The 22,965-nt window shown below is 45.2% G+C and overlaps 1 protein-coding gene across 1 annotated transcript in view; it reads right to left on the bottom strand.

Moving 5' to 3' along the window:
• Positions 1-22,732, bottom strand: part of gja10b (gap junction protein alpha 10 b) — a 28,087-nt gene extending 5,355 nt beyond the window's left edge. The window contains exons 1-2 of the mRNA XM_072279379.1: positions 21,789-22,732; positions 1,138-1,670 (exon numbers count right to left, since the gene is read on the bottom strand). Of these exons, the coding sequence (XP_072135480.1) occupies positions 1,138-1,670; positions 21,789-22,713 (1,458 nt within the window). The 5' untranslated portion in view covers positions 22,714-22,732. The remainder of the gene's footprint in view (positions 1-1,137; positions 1,671-21,788) is intronic.
• Between the last annotated feature and the right edge of the window lie 233 nt (positions 22,733-22,965).

The following is a 22,965-nucleotide window of genomic DNA, read 5'->3' as shown; positions in this document are numbered from 1 at the left end:
GATTGGAGGATTGTGACTAATGGTGTCCCACAAGGATCTGTCCTGGGACCTCTACTTTTCGTGATTTTTATTAATGACCTGGATGTGGGGGTAGAAGGGTGGGTTGGCAAGTTTGCAGATGACACAAAGTTTGGTGGTGTTGTAGATAGTGTAGAGGATTGTCGAAGATTGCAGAGAGACATTGATAGGATGCAAAAGTGATCTGAGAAGTGGCAGATGAAGTTCAACCCAGAGAAGTATGAGGTGGTACACTTTGGAAGGACAAACTCCAAGACAGAGTACAAAGTAAATGGCAGGACACTTAGTAGTGTGGAGAAGCAGAGGGATCTCGGGGTACATGTCCACAGATCCCTGAAAATTGCCTCACAGGTAGATACGGTAGTTAAGAAAGCTTTTGGGCTGTTAGCTTTCATAAGTCGAGGGATAGAGTTTAAGAGTCACAATGTAATGATGCAGCTCTACAAAACTCTGGTTAGGCCACACTTGGAGTACTGTGTCCAGTTCTGGTTGCCTCACTATAGGAAGGATGTGGAAGCATTGGAAAGGGTACAGAGGAGATTTACCAGGATGCTGCCTGGTTTAGAGAGTATGCATTATGATCAGAGATTAAGGGAGCTAGGGCTTTACTCTTTGGAGAAAAGGAGGATGAGAGGAGACATGATAGAGGTGTACAAGATAATAAGAGGAATAGATAGCCAGCGCCTCTTCCCCAAGGCACCACTGCTCAATACAAGAAGACATGGCTTTAAGGTAATGGGTGGAAAGTTCAAGGGGGATATTAGAGGAAGGTTTTTTACTCAGAGAGTGGTTGGTGCGTGGAATGCACTGCCTGAGTCAGTGGTGGAGGCAGATACACTAGTGAAGTTTAAGAGACTACTAGACAGGTATATGGAGGGATTTAAGGTGGGGGGTTATATGGGAGGCAGGGTTTGAGGGTCAGCACAACATTGTGGGCCAAAGGGCCTGTAATGTGCTGTACTATTCTGTGTTTTATGTTCTATGTTAAGACTGCCCACCATTTTCAGTGTATTAGTGTTTTATCTTCATCCAGATCAGTGCCCTGAAAATTCACCCCTTATCTCCTAATACTTGAACAGTTTTATTCCAAATGTGTCAACAGGAATTCTTTATACTTGCCATTGACATTCTGCGTCCTGAAGGAGGTGGGGTAACAGCTGGACTTTCTTCTTTATGCTTGGACTCAGTACTGGAGCCATTTGTAGAGCAGGGACTTCCAGGGCGGCTGGCGATTGTGGTTTGCGAGATCCTCTTTGATTTAATCCCAGGGCAGCTCGCCCTCCTGACATCCTGACAATCACCACAATCATCTGGACTGTCTTTATAACAACTAGCTCTGCTCTGTCTGCGAAGAGTGTTGCGGGTGGCAGCTGGGATTTCTGCTTGGTTTGCGTGATACATAGTTACCTTCGCGTGCCCCAATGCGCTATCAACATTATCACTGCTTTTTGAGTCATGCTCATTCGGGTGGGACGTTTTGGAAGTAATATCACTCACGGGTGAGTGATCCTGATCTCCTGTTACATCATGGATGTGCTTCACTTGATTGGGGTCCTCAGCAAAGTGTTCATCATGGTGTTGTCTATGAAATTGCTCTTGGTCCTGTTGAGGTTTATTCATTGAGAAGTCTCTTCCAGCTTGACCAGATGGCTCTTAATATCACAAATAAACATGATAAGGCATTTATCTCGTGTGAGTCAAAAGTATTTACTTGCATGCGACATATTGAAAATACTCATTTTGTAGTATGTATGTATCTTTTTAATCTGTATATATTCACTTGACAACATTGAAGCGATGCCTCAAAAAGACGGCATCCATCATTTAGGAGCCTCATCACCCGGGGGGTGCCCTCTCCTCATTGCTACAATCAAGGAGGAGATACAGGAGCCTGAAGACACACACTCAACATTTTAGGAACAGCTTTCTTCCCTCTGCCATCAGATTTCTGAATGGACAATGGACTCATAAACACGACCTCACTATTTGTTTTTACGTATTGCACTGTACTGCTGCCACAAAACAACATATTTCATGACATGTTTATAAGATATTTGCCCATAAGACCTAGGAGCAGAATTAGATCATATGGCCCACTAAGCCTGCTCCACCATTCAATCATGGCTGATTTATTATCCCTCTCAACCCTATTCGCCTGCCTTTCCCCCGTAACTTTTGACACCTTGACTTATCAACAACCTATCAACCTCCGCTTTAAATATACCCAACGACTTGGCCTCCACAGCTGTCAGTGGCAATGAATTCCACAGATTCACCACTCTCCGGCTAAAGAAATTCTTCCTCGTCTCTGTTCTAAAGGGACGTCCTCCTATTTTGCGGCTGTGCCCTGTGGTCCTATAGCTCCCCACTAATGGAAAATCGACTCCACATCCACTCTATCTAGGCCTTTCAATATTGGGACAAAATTTCATGCAGGCCTGATAATAAAAAAGGAGATAAATGTTGTAGAAATGGTCATTGATCAGAAAATCAAGAAGTAGAATAACCTTAAGCAGAGCAAGGAGACTGCAGAAGGAAGAACACAATAATGGGAGATGTGCAAAGGTCCACAAGTGATAGCGGTAATGTAAGGAAAAGAATCAGGAAGTTAGAGGTACATCTAACAAGACTGATACAATAACATTGGGGAACGTTAATCTACAGATTTACTGGGAAACCAAATTAGCAGTAATGATGTGAAGATTAGAACATAGAGCAGTCCAGGCTTTTCAACCAATTATGCTGTGCCACCCTTTTAACCTAATTTAATATCAAATGCTTTGCTTCTATATAGCCCTCCATTTCACTTTCATTTGTCTACCTAAGAGTCTGTTAGATGCCCCCTCGTGTCTCTGCCTCTACCATCACCCTGACAGCGTGTTCCATGCACTCACCACTCTCTCTGTAAAAAAAAGCTTATCTTTGACACCACCCACCCCACCGCCATACTTTCCTCCGATTGCTTTGAAATCATGCCTTGTGTTAGCCATTTCCACCCTGAGAAAGGGAATATGGCTACCCGCTCAATCCATGCCTCTTATCATCTTGTACATCTCTATCAAGTCACCTCCCATCCTCTATGCTCCCTAGCTCGCTCAAACTATTCTCATAAAAGGACAAGATGATTCTCTGGATCAGTACATTGAGGAACCAACAAAGGGTATTTCTAATCACAAACAAGGGAAATCCAAGGAACCCATACAGAATGCTGGAAGAACTCAGCAGGCCAGGCAGCATCTATGCAAAAAAGTACAGTCGATGTTTTGGGCTGAGGCCCTTCCAAAGGGTCTCTTTGGGTATTTAGAATATTTCTAATTGTTGCCTGCTTGTTTGTTTGTTTATTTATTATTATTGTAATTTATTTTTTTCTCAGCTCATGCTGGTAAAACCTGAGGTACAGGCAGAGCCAAGCACACTCATTTCTCAATTGCTAGGAACTTTCGGACTATTCTGGTGGTGTTTAGTATTGTGGGTTTCTGGAGATTTACATAGATATTGCTGTGTAGCTCTAATTGTTTAATGCTATTATGCAGTGACTTTGGGATAACACCAGCCGTAGATATTATTATTGGGACTATACCCTGTTCATGGTGAGAAGGCGGCGGAGTGGGACTAAATGGGAGAATGGATCAGCTCATGATAAAATGGCGAAGCAGACTTGATGGGCTGAATGGTTGAATTCTGCTCCTTTGTCTTGTCTTATGTTCCATAGTCCTTCAATTTCCTCTTTTAATTCAGCATATTTCTGGTGTTTTTCACTTATTGCTTTCTGTAAATTATGTGTGTTTGGAATGGCTGTATCTGTTAAGTAAGTTTCTCTTGTTTAATTATCCTGTATTATTACATCCAGATAGTTACGGATTGCCTCATCTGTAACAACTGATTGGTCATGATACAATTTGTGGGATTCTCACTCTAAACCTGGACCAGGTTTGTATTTATTGTGAAGTATGATTTCTTTTCTGAGTTTGTATTTTATAGCAAGATTTTGATGAATGGTTTTTACCACTTGATTGTGCCTGTGTAAGTAATCAAATTGAGTTAAAACTGCTACAGGATCTTGTAATGTTTTAGATTGTTCCTGGGTTTTTCTTGGCATCTTCTACGTTTACCATCTTGAATTTGTTGGTCTTTTATTGAGGATTTTTGATTTTTTTGTGTGTTAGTCACCTGGTCCTGTATTGCCACATGAACTCACATAAAAGTTGCTGGTGAACGCAGCAGGCCAGGCAGCATCTCTAGGAAGAGGTGCAGTCGACATTTCAGGCCGAGACCCTTCGTCAGGACTAACTGATGGAAGAGTGAGTAAGGGATTTGAAAGTTGGAGGGGGAGGGGGAGATCCAAAATGATACGAGAAAACAGGAGGGGGAGGGATGGAGCCAAGAGCTGGACAGGTGATAGGCAAAAGGGATACGAGAGGATCATTGGACAGGAGGTCCAGGAAGAAAGACAAGGGGGGGAGGACCCAGATGATGGGCAAGAGGTATATTCAGAGGGACAGAGGGAGAAAAAGGAGAGTGAGAGAAAGAATGTGTGTATAAAAATAAGTAACAGATGGGGTACGAGGGGGAGGTGGGGCATTAGTGGAAGTTAGAGAAGTTGATGTTCATGCCATCAGGTAGGAGGCTACCCAGACGGAATATAAGGTGTTGTTCCTCCAACCTGAGTACGGCTTCATCTTTACAGTAGAGTAGGCCGTGGATAGACATGTCAGAATGGGAATGGGATGTGGAATTAAAATGTGTGGCCACTGAGAGATCCTGCTTTCTCTGGCAGGCAGAGCGTAGGTGTTCAGCAAAGTGGTCTCCCAGTCTGCGTCGGGTCTCGCCAATATATAAAAGGTCACATCGGGAGCACCGGACGCAGTATATCACCCCAGCCGACTCACAGGTGAAGTGTTGCCTCACCTGGAAGGACTGTTTGGGGCCCTGAATGCTAGTAAGGGAAGAAGTGTAAGGGCATGTGTAGCACTTGTTCCGCTTACACGGATAAGTGCCAGGAGGGAGATCAGTGGGGAGGGATGGGGGGGAACGAATGGACAAGGGAGTCGCGTAGGGAGCGATCCCTGCGGAATGCAGAGAGATGGGGGAGGGAAAGATGTGCTTAGTGGTGGGATCCCGTTGGAGGTGGCGGAAGTTACGGAGAATAATATGTTGGACCTGGAGGCTGGTGGGGTGGTAGGTGAGGACCAGGGGAACCCTATTCCTAGTGGGGTGGCGGGATAGTCACAGCTATCTGGACTATTCCTCTTCTCACCCTGTCTCTTGCAAAAATGCCATCCCCTTCTCGCAATTCCTCCATCTCCGTCGCATCTGCTCTCAGGATGAGGCTTTTCATTCTAGGACGAGGGAGATGTCTTCCTTTTTTAAAGAAAGGGGCTTGCCTTCCTCCACTATCAACTCTGCTCTTAAACGCATTTCCCCCATTTCATGTACATCTGCTCTCACTCCATCTTCCCGCCACCCCACTAGGAATAGGGTTCCCCTGGTCCTCACCTACCACCACACCAGCCTCCGAGTCCAACATATTATTCTCCGTAACTTCCGCCACTTCCAACTGGATCCCACCACTAAGCACATCTTTCCCTCCCCCCTTCTCTCTGCATTCCGCAGGGATCGCTCCCTACGCGACTCCCTTGTCCATTTGTCCCCCCCATCCCTTCCCCACTGATCTCCCTCCTGGCACTTATCCGTGTAAGCGGAACAAGTGCTACACATGCCCTTACACTTCCTCCCTTACCACCATTCAGGGCCCCAAACAGTCCTTCCAGGTGAGACAACACTTCACCTGTGAGTTGGCTGGGGTGATATACTGCGTCCGGTGCTCCCGATGTGGCCTTTTATATATTGGCGAGACCCGACACAGACTGGGAGACCGCTTTGCTGAACATCTACGCTCTGTCCGCCAGAGAAAGCAGGATCTCCCAGTGGCCACACATTTTAATTCCACATCCCATTCCCATTCTGACATGTCTATCCACAGCCTCCTCTACTGTAAAGATGAAGCCACACTCAGGTTGGAGGAACAATACCTTATATTCCGTCTGGGTAGCCTCCAACCTGATGGCATGAACATCGACTTCTCTAACTTCCGATAATGCCCCACCTCCCCCTCGTACCCCATCTGTTACTTATTTTTATACACACATTCTTTCTCTCACTCTCCTTTTTCTCCCTCTGTCCCTCTGAATATACCCCTTGCCCATCCTCTGGTTCCCCCCCCCCCCGTCTTTCTTCCCGGACCTCCTGTCCCATGATCCTCTCGTATCCCTTTTGCCTATCACTGTCCAGCTCTTGGCTCCATCCCTCCCCCTCCTGTCTTCTCCTATCATTTTGGATCTCCCCCTCCCCCTCCAACTTTCAAATCCCTTACTAGCTCTTCCTTCAGTTAGTCCTGACGAAGGGTCTCGGCCTGAAACGTCGACTGCACCTCTTCCTACAGATGCTGCTTGGCCTGCTGCGTTCACCAGCAACTTTTATGTGTGTTGCTTGAATTTCCAGCATCTGCAGAATTCCTGTTGTTTGCCACATGAACTCTTCTGTTTCTGGGAAGAGTTCTCCAGCTCTGAGCCAGGCATTTTCACTTCCTTGTCGATATACAGGCTGCTCAGATCGTGGGGATGTCTTCCATGGACGCTCATTCCCTTCCAATAACTTTTACTTCAACACTGATTGTTCTGGGCTGTGCTCTCATTTAATTTAGTTGTGTATACTTCTTACCAGAATTTGCTATGCTCACGTGAAGTGCTGAACCATTTTGTGCTGATGAAAGTATATCCTTAGAAGTCTTATCCGACTGTTGCGTAGATTTTTAATGTCTGTCATTTCTCTGCCCCCTTCTGTCAAGGTAGTGTTAACCTAAGCATATTTGAATGTACAGAATGTTTTCTGAAATCTGTCATTTCAGTTCTTATTTTTCTTTGTAAATTTTCCAGATCAGTTTTGGACCAAGATATTATGCCAAAAGGATACATTAATAGAGGGATAGCGAGCGTGTTTATTGTCCTTGTTTTATTTTTACTGTTGAGCTCTGTTTGGCTGAATTCTGTCAAAAGCTTTTCCTTTCTCACACTACGATCTATTTTCCTTGCTTGTTGATATCCCAGGTACTTATATGCTTCATATTCATCCATCGGTTTTATTGTATCCTGTTGTTCTGTTTTGTATTCTATTAGCTCTATTGCACCTTTCTTTATGTTTAATGTTCTGCATTTATCCAGTCCAAAGTTCATGTTTATATCTTTCAAAAATATTTCTACTATTTAAATTAATTGCTTTAGCTTTAGAAACATACATAGAAAATAGGTGCAGGAGTAGGCCATTCGGCCCTTCGAGCCTGCACCGCCATTTATTATGATCATGGCTGATCATCCAACTCAGAACACTGCCCCAGCCTTCCCTCCATACCCCCTGACCCCCGTAGCCACAAGGGCCATATCTAACTCCCTCTTAAATATAGCCAATGAACTGGCCTCAACTGTTTCCTGTGGCAGAGAATTCCACAGACTCACCGCTCTCTGTGTGAAGAAGTTTTTCCTAATCTCGGTCCTAAAAGGCTTCCCCTCTATCCTCAAACTGTGGCCCCTCGTTCTGGACTTCCCCAACATCGGGAACAATCTTCCTGCACCTAGCCTGTACAATCCCTTTAGGATCTTATACGTTTCAATCAGATCCCCCCTCAATCTTCTAAATTCCAACGAGTACAAGCCCAGTTCATCCAGTCTTTCTTCATATGAAAGTCCTGCCATCCCAGGAATCAATCTGGTGAACCTTCTTTGTACTCCCTCTATGGCAAGGATGTCTTTCCTCAGATTAGGGGACCAAAACTGCACACAATACTCCAGGTGTGGTCTCACCAAGGCCTTGTACAACTGCAGTAGTACCTCCCTGCTCCTGTACTCGAATCCTCTCGCTATAAATGCCAGCATACCATTCGCCTTTTTCACCGCCTGCTGTACCTGCATGCCCACTTTCAATGACTGGTGTATAATGACACCCAGGTCTCGTTGCACCTCCCCTTTTCCTAATCGGCCACCATTCAGATAATAATCTGTTTTCCTATTTTTGCCACCAAAGTGGATAACTTCACATTTATCCACATTAAATTGCATCTGCCATGAATTTGCCCACTCACCCAACCTATCCAAGTCACCCTGCATCCTCCTCACAACTAACACTGCCACCCAGCTTCGTGTCATCCACAAACTTGGAGATGCTGCATTTAATTCCCTCATCCAAGTCATTAATATATATTGTAAACAACTGAGGTCCCAGCACTGAGCCTTGCGGTACCCCACTAGTCACCGCCTGCCATTCTGAAAAGGTCCCGTTTATTCCCACTCTTTGCTTCCTGTCTGCTAACCAACTCTCCACCCACACCAATACCTTACCCGCAATACAGTGTGCTTTAAGTTCACACACTAATCTCCTGTGTGGGACCTTGTCAAAAGCCTTCTGAAAATCCAAATATACCACATCCACTGGTTCTCCCCTATCCACTCTACTAGTTACATCCTCAAAAAATTCTATGAGATTCGTCAGACATGATTTTCCTTTCACAAATCCATGCTGACTTTGTCCGATCATTTCACCGCTTTCCAAATGTGCTGTTATCACATCCTTGATAACTGACTCCAGCAGTTTCCCCACCACCGACGTTAGGCTAACCGGTCTATAATTTCCCGGTTTCTCTCTCCCTCCTTTTTTAAAAAGTGGAGTTACATTAGCCACCCTCCAATCCTCAGGAACTAGTCCAGAATCTAACGAGTTTTGAAAAATTATCACTAATGCATCCACTATTTCTTGGGCTACTTCCTTAAGCACCCTGGGATGCAGACCATCTGGCCCTGGGGATTTATCTTCCTTCAATCCCTTCAATTTACCTAACACCACTTCCCTACTAACATGTATTTCGCTCAGTTCCTCCATCTCACTGGACCCTCTGTCCCCTACTATTTCTGGAAGATTATTTATGTCCTCCTTAGTGAAGACAGAACCAAAGTAATTATTCAATTGGTCTGCTATGTCCTTGCTCCCCATAATCAACTCACCTGTTTCTGTCTGTAGGGGACCTACATTTGTCTTTACCAGTCTTTTCCTTTTCACATATCTATAAAAGCTTTTACAGTCCGTTTTTATGTTTCCTGCCAGTTTTCTCTCATAATCTTTTTTCCCCTTCCTAATTAAGCCCTTTGTCCTCCTCTGCTGAACTCTGAATTTTTACTGATGAAGGAGCTTATAATTTCAAATCATCCATGTATGTTAAGCTATAGCTCATTTCATTGTTTCTGATTTGATACCTAATTTTCAGCTGTTTGATATGAAAATTGGGTATCAAATGAGAAACAACAAAATTAGATTTATTATTTTTATTATTATTATTGTGAAAACACATTTTTTCTCAGCTCAAGCTGGTAAAATCTGAGGTACGGGCAGAGCCAAGCACACTCATTTCTCAATTGCTAGGATTTTTCCAGTTTAGAACCCGAGGACCAGATCTATCTTTATCCATGATCAAGTTGAAACTAATGGTGTTATGATCACTGGAACCAAAGTGTTCCCCTACACACACTTCCGTCTCCTGTCCTAACTCATTTCCTAATAGGAGATCTAATATTGCACCCTCTCTAGTTGGTACCTCTATATATTGATTTAGAAGACTTTCCTGAATACATTTTACAAACTCCAACCCGCCTAGACCATTAACAGTATGGGAATCTGTCCAGCCTGAGCACTGCTGTAACATTTTCCCTGACTAGCAATGCCACCGCGCCCCCCCCCCCCACCCTTCATCTCTCTGCCTCTATCACGTCTGAAAGATTGGAACCCTGGAACATTAAGCTGCCAGTCCTGCCCCTCCTGCAACCAAGTTTCACATAGACTGGGAAGCCCACACTGTAAAAAGGCTGGATGGTTTGGAGTTTCTAAAACGTGTGCAGGATAGTTTTTTGCAGCAATACATAGAGGTACCAACTAGAGAAGGGGCAGTGTTGGATCTCCTGTTAGGGAATGAGATAGGTCAGGTGACGGAGGTATGTGATGGGCAACACTTCAGGTCCAGTGATCACAGTGCCATTAGTTTCAATATAATAATGGAGAAGGATAGGACTGGACCCAGGGTTGAGAGTTTTGATTGGAGAAAGGCTAACTTTGAGGAGATGCGAAAGGATTTAGAAGGATTGGGACAATTTGTTTTATGGGAAGGATGTAATAGAGAAATGGACGTCATTTAAAGGTGAAATTTTGAGGGTACAGAATCTTTACGTTCCTGTTAGGTTGAAAGGAAAGGTTAAAAGTTTGAGAGAGCCATGGTTTTCAAGGGATATCGGAAAGTTGGTTTGGAAAAAGAGAGATATCTACAATAAATATAGGCAGCATGGAGTAAATGAGGTGCTCGATGAATATAAAGAATGTAAAAAGAATCCTAAGAAAGAAATTAGAAAAGTTAAAAGAAAATATCAGGTTGCTTTGGCAAGTAAGGTGAAAATAAATCCAAAGGGTTTCTACAGTTACATTAATAGCAAAAGGATAGTGAGGGATAAAATTGGTCCCTTAGAGAATCAGGGTGGACAGCTATGTGTGGAGCCAAAAGAGATGGGGGAGATTTTGAACAATTTCTTTTCTTTGGCATTCACGAAGGAGAAGGATATTGAATTGTGTAAGGTAAGGGAAACAGGTAGGGAAGTTATGGAAACTATGATGATTAAAGAAGAGGAAGTACTGGCGCTTTTAAGGAATATAAAAGTGGATAAGTCTCCAGGTCCTGACAGGATATTCCCTAGGACCTTGAGGGAAGTTAGCGTGGAAATAGCAGGGGCTCTGACAGAAATATTTCAAATGTCATTAGAAACGGGTATGATGCCGGAGGATTGGCGTATTGCTCATGTTGTTCCATTGTTTAAAAAGGGTTCTAAGAGTAAACCTAGCAATTATCGGCCCGTGAGTTTGACGTTAGTGGTGGGTAAATTGATGGAAAGTATTCTTAGAGATGGTATATATAATTAGCTGGATAGACAGGGTCTGATTAGGAACAGTCAACATGGATTTGTGTGTGGAATGTCATGTTTGACAAATCTTATTGAATTTTTTGATGAGGTTACTAAGAAAGTTGACGAGGGTAAAGTGGTGGATGTTGTCTATATGGACTTCAGTAAGGCCTTTGACAAGATTCCACACGGAAGGTTAGTTAGGAAGGTTCAATCGTTAGGTATTAATATTGAAGTAGTAAAATAGATTCAACAGTGGCTGGATGGGAGATGACAGAGAGTAGTGGTGGATAACTGTTTGTCAGGTTGGAGGCTGGTGACTAGTGGTGTGCCTCAGGGATCTGTACTGGGTCCAATTTTATTTGTCATATACATTAATGATCTGGATAATGGGGTGGTAAATTGGATGAGTAAGTATGCAGATGATACTAAGATAGGTGGCGTTGTGAATAATGAAGTAGGTTTTCAAAGCTTGCAGACAGACTTAGGCCAGTTGGAAGAGTGGGCTGAAAGATGGCAGATGGAGTTTAATGCTGATGAGTGTGAGGTGCTACATTTTGGTAGGACTAATCAAAATAGGACATACATGGTAAATGGTAGGGCATTGAAGAATGCTGTAGAACAGAGGGATCTAGGAACAATGGTGCATAGTTCCCTGAAGGTGGAATCTCATGTGGATAGCGTGGTGAAGAAAGCTTTTGGTATGCTGGCCCTTATAAATCAGAGCATTGAGTATAGGAGTTGGGATGTAATGTTAAAATTGTACAAGGCATTGGTAAGGCCAAATTTGAAGTATTGTGTACAGTTCTTGTCACTGAATTATAGCAAAGATGTCAACAAAATAGAGAGAGTACAGGGAAGATTTACTAGAATGTTACCTGGGTTTCAGCACCTAAGTTACAGAGAAAGGTTGAACAAGTTGGGTCTTTATTCTTTGGAGCGTAGAAGTTTGAGGGGGGACTTGATAAAGGTATTTAAAATTATGAGGGGGATGGATAGAGTTGACGTGGATAGGCTTTTTCCATTGAGAGTGGGGGAGATTCGAACAAGAGGACATGAGTTGAGAGTTGGGGGCAAAAGTTTAGGGGTAACACGAGGGGGAACTTTACTCAGAGAGTGGTAGCTATGTGGAACGAGCTTTCAGTAAAAGTGGTAGTGGCAGGTTTGATATTGTCATTTAAAGTTAAATTAGACAGCTATATGGACAGGAAAGGAATGGGGGTTATGGGCTGAGTGCAGGTCGGTGGGACTAGGTGAGAGTAAGAGTTCAGCATGGACTAGAAGGGCCGAGATGACCTGTTTCTGTGCTGTAAGTGTTATATGTTTAATGACTATAATGTTGTAATTCCATGTATTCCATGTCAATCTATGCCCTCAGCTCGTCAGCCTTCCCCACAATACTCCTTGCATTGAAATAAACAGACCTCAGAAGATTATTACCACCAAACACAACCCTTCTATTTGTGACTTTGCATGAACTTTTAACATCACTTATTTTCACCCCCGCTCCACTATCTGCTCTGGCACTCTGGTTCCTATTTCCCTGCAAATCTAGTTTAATCCCTCCCCAAAAGCACTAACAAACCTCCCTGCAAGGATATTGATCCCCTTGTAGTTCAGGTGTAACCCGTCTCTCTTGTACAGGTCCCACCTGCCCCAGAAGAGATCCCAATGATCCTGAAATCTGAAACCCTGCCCCCTACACCAGTTCCCCAGCCACTTGTTCATCCTCCAGAGCATCCTATTCCTACCATCACTGGCACGTGGCACAGGTAGCAATCCTGAGATTACCACCCTCGAGGTCCTGCTTTTTAACTTCCCTCTATACTCACTCTTCAGGACCTCCTCACTCTTTCTTCCAACGTCATTGGTACCGATGTGTACCATGACATCTGGCTGATCACCCTCCAACTTCAGAATGCTATGCATGCGGTCAGAGTCATCCCTGACCCTGGCACCCGGGAGGCAAGAAACCATCCGGGAGTCTCTGACACGACCACAGAACCTCCTTTCTGTACCTCTAACTATCGAATCCCCTACCACTACCACTCTCCTCTTCTTTCACCCTCCCTTCTGAACTGCAGAACCAGGCTCAGTGCCAGAGATCTGGCTGCTGCAGCTTGTCCCAGGTAAGTCATCCCCACCAACAGTATCCAAATCGGTATACTTGTTGTTGAGGGGAATGGCCACAGGGGAACCCTGCCCTGCCTGCCCTTTCCCCTTCCCTCACCTGACAGTGACCCAATTACCTGTGTGCTGCTCCTTTGGCGTAACTACCTCCCTGTAGCTACTATCTATAAACTCCTCATTCTCCCGAATGATCTGGAGGTCATCCAGCTCCGTTGCTCCAGTTCCCTAATGCGGTTTGTTAGGAGCTGCAGCTGGATGCACTCCCTGCAGGTGTCGTTGTCAAGGAAACCGGAGGGCTCCCTGACTTCCCACATCCTGCAAGAGGAGCATTCCAACATCCTGCCTGGCATTGTCTGTACTCTAAACAAACAAAACAAAACTTACCGGAACTTACCCTCGCCTCTGCCTGTTCACGCCGAAGCCTGTTGAGCCAAAGCCATCCCACTCTGCTCCCTCTCACTCCGCTGCCCGCTGTATACAGTGGTCTTTTCTTAAACCTTTAGCGCTCTACATCACGCACCTGTGCAGTCTAGCCTCTTTTCTCCGAGCAGTGTAAAAAAAAAGTCTTCTCTCCGAGATTCCTTACTCCTTCACTCTTGGCCTCTTACTCTGATTTAGTATTTTTAGTATGTTTAGTATTGTGGCTTTCTGGAGATTTACGTACATATTGTTGTGTAGGCCTGATTCTTTAATGCTTATTGTGTCGTGACTTTGAGATGTAGATATTACTATTATTATTATTTCCTTTCTTTTCGTATTTGCACATTTTGTTGTGTTTTGCACACTGGTTGTCTGTCCTGTTGGTGTGGACATTGATTCTATTATGGTTATTGGATTTATTGAGTATGCCTGCAAGAAAATGAATCTCAAGATTGTGTATGGTGACATATACTTTATGTACTTTGATAATAAACTTACTTTGAAGTTAGAAATTTGAACTTTGAGGTAATAGTTATCATAAAACAGTTAAAGAGGTGGGAGGAGAAGATGGCAGCACGACGTAGCACGCGCAGCTCTTCGGTGAAATGATATCGTATCTGTTAAATAGGGGCCGTGGACAATTCTGATTTGATGGAGACAGACATGAGAAACAGAGGAACATCTGGAGAAATTTCTGAAATGCCTGGTTCGCTGCTGTTGTTACTGTGCAATTGAGAATCTTCGGTGGGAAGGCCCCCAAATCCCCGGCTTTGCCTGCTGCTGGTGACCGAGGCTGAGGTCGAAGCGTTTGGATCGAGATGGTGCTCGGTACTCGGTGTCGGAGAGCTGATCAGAGCTCGAAGTTTTCGGACGACTCAGAGTCGGACTATGGTCGGGCATGGCAGGGAGAGTTTTCTTCCTTCTCCCGTCTGCATGAGATGTGGGACTTTTGAAACTTTGTACTTTTTCACTGTGCCATGGACTGTTCTTCATCAAGTTATGGTATTGTTGCACTGTTGTAACTATATATTATAATTATGTGGTTTTGTTAGCTTTTCAGTCTTGGTCTGTCCTGTGTTTCTGTGATATCACACCGGAGGAATATTGTATCATTTTTTACTGCATGCATTACTAAATGACAATAAAAGAGGACTGTGTGTTCTCATAATCTAATCTAATGTACTGTATAATGAGAAGGGGATTAACTAATAATCTGGTAGTCAAGTGGGCCGTGAAGAAGGGAGAGCATAATATGACAGAATTTTACATAAAGATTTACAAATCCAGTTCTTGAAACTAAACAAGGCAATTTATAAAGTTATGAGATGTGAGTTAGCTATGGTAGATTGGGAAACTACATCAGAAGGCATGAGAATAGGTGTGCCAGTCCCTTTTCCTCAGGATTTACACCAGTGGACGTGCTTGTAACATGAGTGGAGAAAAGTTGAGAGATATCAGAGGTAGGTTTTTTTTTTAATACGCAGATAGTGGTAAGTTCCTGGAACACACTGCAACGGTTGGTGGTAAAGACTGATGCATTAGGGACATTTAAAAATACCGAGAGCGAGGAAGACCCGAGGTTCGATGGGTGTAAGTGCTAGGCCAAATCAGAACAGTCGGGTCCAGGCCCCAGGACAAGTTAAAGCTACTAAACCCAATGTCTGGATGACGATTAAGCACCAGGCCGTATTGGAAAGATCAGGTACAGGCCCAATCGAGGCAGTGGGGTCCAGGCCCAAAGCGCATCGAAGCAGCAGGACCCGGTGTTTGGATAACAAACATCGTTGGGTCAGATTGAAAAGTCAGGTGTTGGGGAGAGATGGGCTAGTTCAGCTCACTGCTTCACAAAGTTAACTCCACTCTGCGCTGAACTAAGAGTCTCTGCATGGGCTCTCTTTGTGGACCGGTTCAGAACGCTATTTGCTTGTGTCTATTGTTTGCATGATTTGTAGTATTTTTAATTGTATTTGGGGTGTTTGATGATGTAATGGGTACTTTTGGGTTTCTTTGTTTCATGGCCACCTGTTAGGAGACAAACCTCAAGGTTGCATAATGTATAGGTACTTTGATAATAAATGTACTTTGAACTATTAGAGAGACATCTAGATTAAAGAAAGACTGAGTGATATGAGGTATGCAGGATGGTATGGTTAGGTTGATGGTGGACTTATTTTAAAGATCAATGAATGGCCTCTAATGTGCTGTACTGCTCTATGAGCAATGGCTAACAGAAAAGCAGTTAATACATAACTAAACAACAGGAATTCTGCAGATGATGGAAATTCAAGCAACACACATCAAAGTTGCTGGTGAATGCAGCAGGCCAGGCAGCATCTCTAGGAAGAGGTACAGTCGATGTTTCAGGCCGAGACCCTTCGTCAGAACTAACTGAAGGAAGAGTTAGTAAGAGATAGATAATACATAACTAAACTAAAGAGTTAATGACTAGTTTGCGTTAAACATCAGACTCTTTAAGTGCAAACCCAACATGATAGAAACATAGAAACATAGAAAATAGGTGCAGGAGTAGGCCATTCGGCCCTTCGAGCCTGCACCACCATTTATTATGATCATGGCTGATCATCCAACTCAGAACACCGCCCCAGCCTTCCCTCCATACCCCCTGACCCCCGTAGCCACAAGGGCCATATCTAACTCCCTCTTAAATATAGCCAATGAACTGGCCTCAACTGTTTCCTGTGGTAGAGAATTCCACAGATTCACCACTCTCTGTGTGAAGAAGTTTTTCCTAATCTCGGTCCTAAAAGGCTTCTCCTTTATCCTCAAACTGTGACCCCTCGTTCTGGACTTCCCCAACATCGGGAACAATCTTCCTGCATCTAGCCTGTCCAATCCCTTTAGGATCTTATACGTTTCAATCAGATCCCCCCTCAATCTTCTAAATTCCAACGAGTACAAGCCTAGTTAATCCATTCTTTCTTCATATGAAAGTCCTGCCATCCCAGGAATCAATCTGGTGAACCTTCTCTGTACTCCCTCTATGGCAAGGATGTCTTTCCTCAGATTAGGGGACCAAAACTGCACACAATACTCCAGGTGCGGTCTCACCAAGGCCTTGTACAACTGCAGTAGTACCTCCCTGCTCCTGTACTCAAATCCTCTTGCTATAAATGCCAGCATACCATTCGCCTTTTTCACCGCCTGCTGTACCTGCATGCCCACTTTCAATGACTGGTGTATAATGACACCCAGGTCACGTTGCACCTCCCCTTTTCCTAATCGGCCACCATTCAGATAATAATCTGTTTTCCTATTTTTGCCACCAAAGTGGATAACTTCACATTTATCCACATTAAATTGCATCTGCCATGAATTTGCCCACTCACCCAACCTATCCAAGTCACCCTGCATCCTCTTAGCATCCCCCTCACAGCTAACACTGCCACCCAGCTTCGTGTCATCCGCAAACTTGGAGATGCTGCATTTAATTCCCTCATCCAAGTCATTAATATATACTGTAAACAACTGGGGTCCCAGCACTGAGCCTTGCGGTACCCCACTAGTCACCGCCTGCCATTCTGAAAAGGTCCCGTTTATTCCCACTCTTTGCTTCCTGTCTGCTAACCAACTCTCCACCCACACCAATACCTTACCCCCAATACCGTGTGCTTTAAGTTTGCACACTAATCTCCTGTGTGGGACCTTGTCAAAAGCCTTCTGAAAATCCAAATATACCACATCCACTGGTTCTCCCTTATCCACTCTACTAGTTACATCCTCAAAAAATTCTATGAGATTCGTCAGACATGATTTTCCTTTCACAAATCCATGCTGACTTTGTCCGATCATTTCACCGCTTTCCAAATGTGCTGTTATCACATCCTTGATAACTGACTCCAGCAGTTTCCCCACCACCGACGTTAGGCTAACTGGTCTATAATTCCCCGGTTTCCCTCTCCCTCCTTTTTTAAAAAGTGGAGTTACATTAGCCACCCTCCAATCCTCAGGAACTAGTCCAGAATCTAACCAGTTTTGAAAAATTATCACTAATGCATCCACTATTTCTTGGGCTACTTCCTTAAGCACCCTGGGATGCAGACCATCTGGCCCTGGGGATTTATCTGCCTTCAATCCCTTCAATTTACCTAACACCACTTCCCTACTAACATGTATTTCGCTCAGTTCCTCCATCTCACTGGACCCTCTGTCCCCTACTATTTCTGGAAGATTATTTATGTCCTCCTTAGTGAAGACAGAACCAAAGTAATTATTCAATTGGTCTGCCATGTCCTTGCTCCCCATAATCAATTCACCTGTTTCTGTCTGCAGGGGACCTACATTTGTCTTTACCAGTCTTTTCCTTTTTACATATCTATAAAAGCTTTTACAGTCCGTTTTTATGTTGCCTGCCAGTTTTCTCTCATAATCTTTTTTCCCCTTCCTAATTAAGCCCTTTGTCCTCCTCTGCTGAACTCTGAATTTCTCCCAGTCCTCAGGTGAGCCACTTTCTCTGGCTAATTTGTATGCTGCCTCTTTGGAATTGATACTATCCCTAATTTCTCGTCAGCCACGGGTGCACTACCTTCCTTGATTTATTCTTTTGCCAAACTGGGATGAACATTTGTTGCAGTTCATCCATGCAACCTTTAAATGCTTGCCATTGCATATCCACCGTCAATCCTTTAAGTGTCATTTGCCAGTCTATCTTAGCTAATTCACGTCTCATACCTTCAAAGTTCCCCCTCTTTAAGTTCAGAACCTTTGTTTCTGAATTCACTCTCCATCTTAATGAAGAATTCCACCATATTATGGTCACTCTTACCCAAGGGGCCTCTCACGACAAGATTGCTAATTAACCCTTCCTCATTGCTCAAAACCCAGTCCAGAATAGCCTGCTCTCTAGTCGGTTCCTCGACATGTTGGTTCAAAAAACCATCCTGCATACATTCCAAGAAATCCTCTTCCTCAGCACCTTTACCAATTTGGTTCACCCAATCTACATGTAGATTGAAGTCACCCATTATAACTGCTGTTCCTTTATTGCACACATTTCTAATTTCCTGTTTAATACCATCTCCGACCTCACTACTACTGTTAGGTGGCCTGTACACAACTCCCACCAGCGTCTTCTGCCCCTTAGTGTTACGCAGCTCTACCCATATCCATTCCACATCTTCCCGGCTTATGTCCTTCCTTTCTATTGTGTTAATCTCTTCTTTAACCAGCAACGCCACCCCACCTCCCCTTCCTTCATGTCTATCCCTCCTGAATATTGAATATCCCTGAACGTTGAGCTCCCATCCCTGGTCACCCAGGAGCCATGTCTCTGTGATCCCAACTATATCATAATCATTAATAACAATCTGCACTTTCAATTCATCCATCTTATTACGAATGCTCCTTGCATTGACACACAAAGCCTTCAGGCACTCTTTTACAACTCTCTTAGCCCTTACACAATTATGCTGAAAAGTGGCCCTTTTTAATGCTTGCCCTGGATTTGTCGGCCTGCTACTTTTACTTTTCTCCATAGTACTTTTTGTTTCTACCCTCACTTTACACCCCTCTGCCTCTCTGCACTGGTTCCCATCCCCCTGTAGTGAACTAACCTCCTCACGCCTAGCCTCTTTAATTTGATTCCCACCCCCCAACCATTCTACTTTAAAGTCACCTCAGCAGCCCCCGCTAATCTCCCTGCCAGGATATTGGTCCCCCTAGGATTCAAGTGCAACCCGTCCTTTTTGTACAGGTCACGCCTGCGCCAAAAGAGGTCCCAATGATCCAAAAACTTGAATCCCTGCCCCCTGCTCCAATCCCTCAGCCACGCATTTATCCTCCACCTCATCGCATTCCTACTCTCACTGTCGCGTGGCGCAGGCAGTAATCCTGAGATTACTACCTTTGCGGTCCTTTTTCTCAACTCCCTTCCTAGCTCCCTATATTCTCCTTTCAGGACCTCATCCCTTTTCCTACCTATGTCATTGGTACCTATATGTACCACGACCTCTGGCTCCTCACCCTCCTACTTCAGGATATCTTGGACACAATCAGAAATATCCCAGACCCTGGCACCAGGGAGGCAAACTACCATCCGGGTCTCTGGACTGCGTCCACAGAATCGCCTATCTGACCCCCTTACTATCGAGTCCCCTATCACAACTGCCCTCCTCTTCCTTGCCCTACCCTTCTGAGCTACAGGGCCGGACTCTGTGCCGGAGGCACGGCCACTGTCGCTTCTCCCGGGTAAGCTGTCCCCCCCAACAGTACTCAAACAGGAGTACCTGTTGTTAAGGGGCACAGCCACCGGGGTACTCCCTATTACCTGACCTTTCCCCTTCCCCCTCCTAACCGTGACCCACTTGTCTGCCTCCCGTGGCCCCGGCGTGACCACCTGCCTGCAGCTCCTCTCTATCACCTCCTCACTCTCCCTGACCAGACAAAGGTCATCGAGCTGCAGCTCCAGTTCCATAATGCGGTCCCTAAGGAGCTGCATCTCGATGCACTTGGCGCAGATGTAGACGTCCGGGAGGCTTGTAGACTCCAGGGCCTCCCACATCCGACACCAAGAACAGCAAACTGCCCTCACACTCATACTGCCCCTCTCCTCAAATAACAACAGAAAATGAATGCCAAACCTCCCTCGCCTCGCCTGTTTCCACCTAAGCCCGTTGAGCCGAAGCCCTTAAGTCTTCACTCTGCTCCCGGCTCACTCCGCAGCCCGCAAACTCCGCTGCCCGCTCTATGAGGCTCTGTTCCTTTTAAATCTGCCGCGCTGCACAGCCCGACGTCACACGTCTGCGCAGTCCCGCCTCTCAGAACGCCGTTGGAGAAAAAAAATAACAAAAATTTCAAAAATGTCTTTCTCGGCACTCCCACTCAGACTCTCAGACTCCTTCTTCGAATCGATAAATGGTCTAATTTTGCCTAAATCAGAGATAAAACACAAATCCATGAAAAAAGGAAAGAGGAATCATGATGACAGCCTGGTCTTTGGGTGTATTTAGAGTGGAAGTTGATAGGCTCTTGATTAGTCAAGATATCGAAGGTTCCCGTGGAGAAGGCAGGAGAAGGGGATTGAGATGAATAAACAAATCAGCCATGATGGAATGGTGGAGCAGACTCGATGGGCCAAATGGCCTAAACCTGCTCCTATTTCTTAAGGTCAAAAATGTCAATGTGTGGAGTCAATAGGAGTGCCAGAGGTTGAGAGAGAACCTGGTAGAAGTTTATGAAGCTGTAACTACGTTGATAACTGCTGTTTCAGCCCAGGAAGCCAAGTATACCATTTCGCTTCTTTGCTACCTTATCTGCTGATGTTGCCAGGAGAACGGGGTTGAGGGGGATAATAAATTGGTTATGATGGAATGGCAGAGCAGACTCAATTGGCTGACTGGCATAACTATGCTCCTTTATGTTATAGTCTCACGAAGGGTCTCAGCCAGAAACGTTGACTGTTTATTCCTCTCCATAGACATTGTCTGACCTGCTCAATTCCTCTATCGTTTTGTCTGTGTTCTTCTGTTTTGGTTTATAAATGAATTGATGCACAAAATACATTAATCTCTACCGAGTGAAGGTATTCGCTTCGAAATTTAATGCGTGCGCCTGGAGCTTGTCAGCATTTCTACCACACAGCTAACCGGTAACCGTCCGGTCTTGGCCGTGATTAGTCAACCAGCAAGTTTGAGGACATGAGGGAGTCCATGTCACTGTCTTACCAAGTGTGTTAGAGCGCAGGACATTGGGAGGAGATCTGATGCAGGTGTACAGCATTTTGAGGGGTATAGATAGGGTAAGTGCAAGCAGGCTTTTTCCACTGAGGTTGGGTGGGACTACAACCAGAGTTCATGGGTTAAAGGTGAAAGGTGAAATTAAGGGGCAGATGAAGGGAATTTCTTCACTCAGAGGGTGGTGAAGGTGTAGAAAGAGCTTTCAGTGGGAGTGGTGGATGCCGGCTCGCTTGCAACATTTAAAAGGCGTTTAGATATGTACTTGGACAGGAGTTACGGAGGGCTGTGGTCCAGGTGCAAGTCAATGGTCAGAATAACTAGATGGGCCGAAGGGCCTATTTCTGTGCATTAGCGCTCTATGACTAGAGAATCCAACGAAATATCGGACTGAGCATTTGAAATCCAGACTGCCAGATTATTCCAACTGGCAGCTCCTGTTCGATTATCACTGTGCCAACTTTCTGTTTCATTTTAAATTATCAATCGTGAAAAAAAAAATCAGTTCTCCAGACAAAAATAAGGAAAATAAATCTAAAGGCGTCACCTTTAGTTACCGCAGGCGCCGTAGTTTCCGGAGGCAGGCAGGTGGCGAGATGTGCGAGATCTCCCTGTTCTGGCAGAGGTTTGTAACCGCTGAGGACCATCGGGACGAGTTTGTGCGGAGAAGAATTGGCCATAATGCGAGCCTGCTGGACAACTGAGTTTTTCTTGGACTTGCAGATACTTAACTCGGAGCCCGGGTATAAACCTAGCTTGATCTTCCTGATGCCCAGGTGAATGATTTCGAGCACGTTCAAAAACAAGGAGAAGGCGGCTATGCTGAGCATGAAGACGATGAAAATGGTCTTCTCCGTGGGCCTGGAGACGAAGCAGTCCACGGTGTTGGGGCAGGGCGACCGCACGCATTTGTACAGGGGATCGAGCCGAAAGCCATACAGGAGATACTGGCCCACCATAAAGCCCACCTCCACCACTGACCTGGTCAGAATGTGGAAGACGTACGTGCGCAGGAGTGTGCCCCGGAGTGGCGCCTTGTTGATTTTCCGCTGTTCTTCCAACTTCCTCAGTTCTTTCTCCAGCAGTTTGTGCTCCTCCAGCATCGCCTCCGCGTCCTCCAGCTCGGCTCGCAGGTGGGCTCGCTTGCGCTGCCGTTCTTTCTCCAGCGCTCTGAGCCGGTAGAGTGCGTGGCCCATGTACACCAGGGACGGCGAGGACACGAAGATGACTTGTAAGACCCAGAACCTAATGAGGGAAATGGGGAAAGCCTTATCGTAGCAGACGTTTCTGCAGCCCGGCTGCTCGGTGTTGCAGATGAATTCAGCCTGCTCGTCGTCCCAGACATCTTCCGCGGCCACCCCGAGGACCAGCATCCGGAAAACGAACAGAATTGTTAACCAAATCTTCCCCACGATGGTTGAGTGAACATGCACTTCTTCCAGAATACCTCCTAGCAAGTTCCAGTCACCCATCTTCACTCTCTCATCTCGGAGTCTGACAAACGCCGAATTTCTTTCTCACTTCAGTGTCCCCTCACGGCTCAGAAGCGGCGCAGTTACCCGGTCCGCTCCCTGTTTATTTGCCCATCGATCGGCCAGTCGTCCACGTGAACCGCCAGCACCATTCATGTGACCCCCCCCCCTCCCCTCCGCCAGCCCCATCATCGCCCATCGCGGTCAATCACAGCCCCCTTGGTCTCAATCAGAATCAGGTTTAATATCTCC

The sequence above is a fragment of the Mobula birostris genome, chromosome 2 (assembly GCF_030028105.1).
Source record: "Mobula birostris isolate sMobBir1 chromosome 2, sMobBir1.hap1, whole genome shotgun sequence".
In the NCBI taxonomy this organism is placed as follows: Eukaryota; Metazoa; Chordata; class Chondrichthyes; order Myliobatiformes; family Myliobatidae; genus Mobula; species Mobula birostris.
The sequence above is the reverse complement of the archived record's forward strand: the minus strand, read 5'-3'. Positions and strand labels throughout refer to the sequence as shown.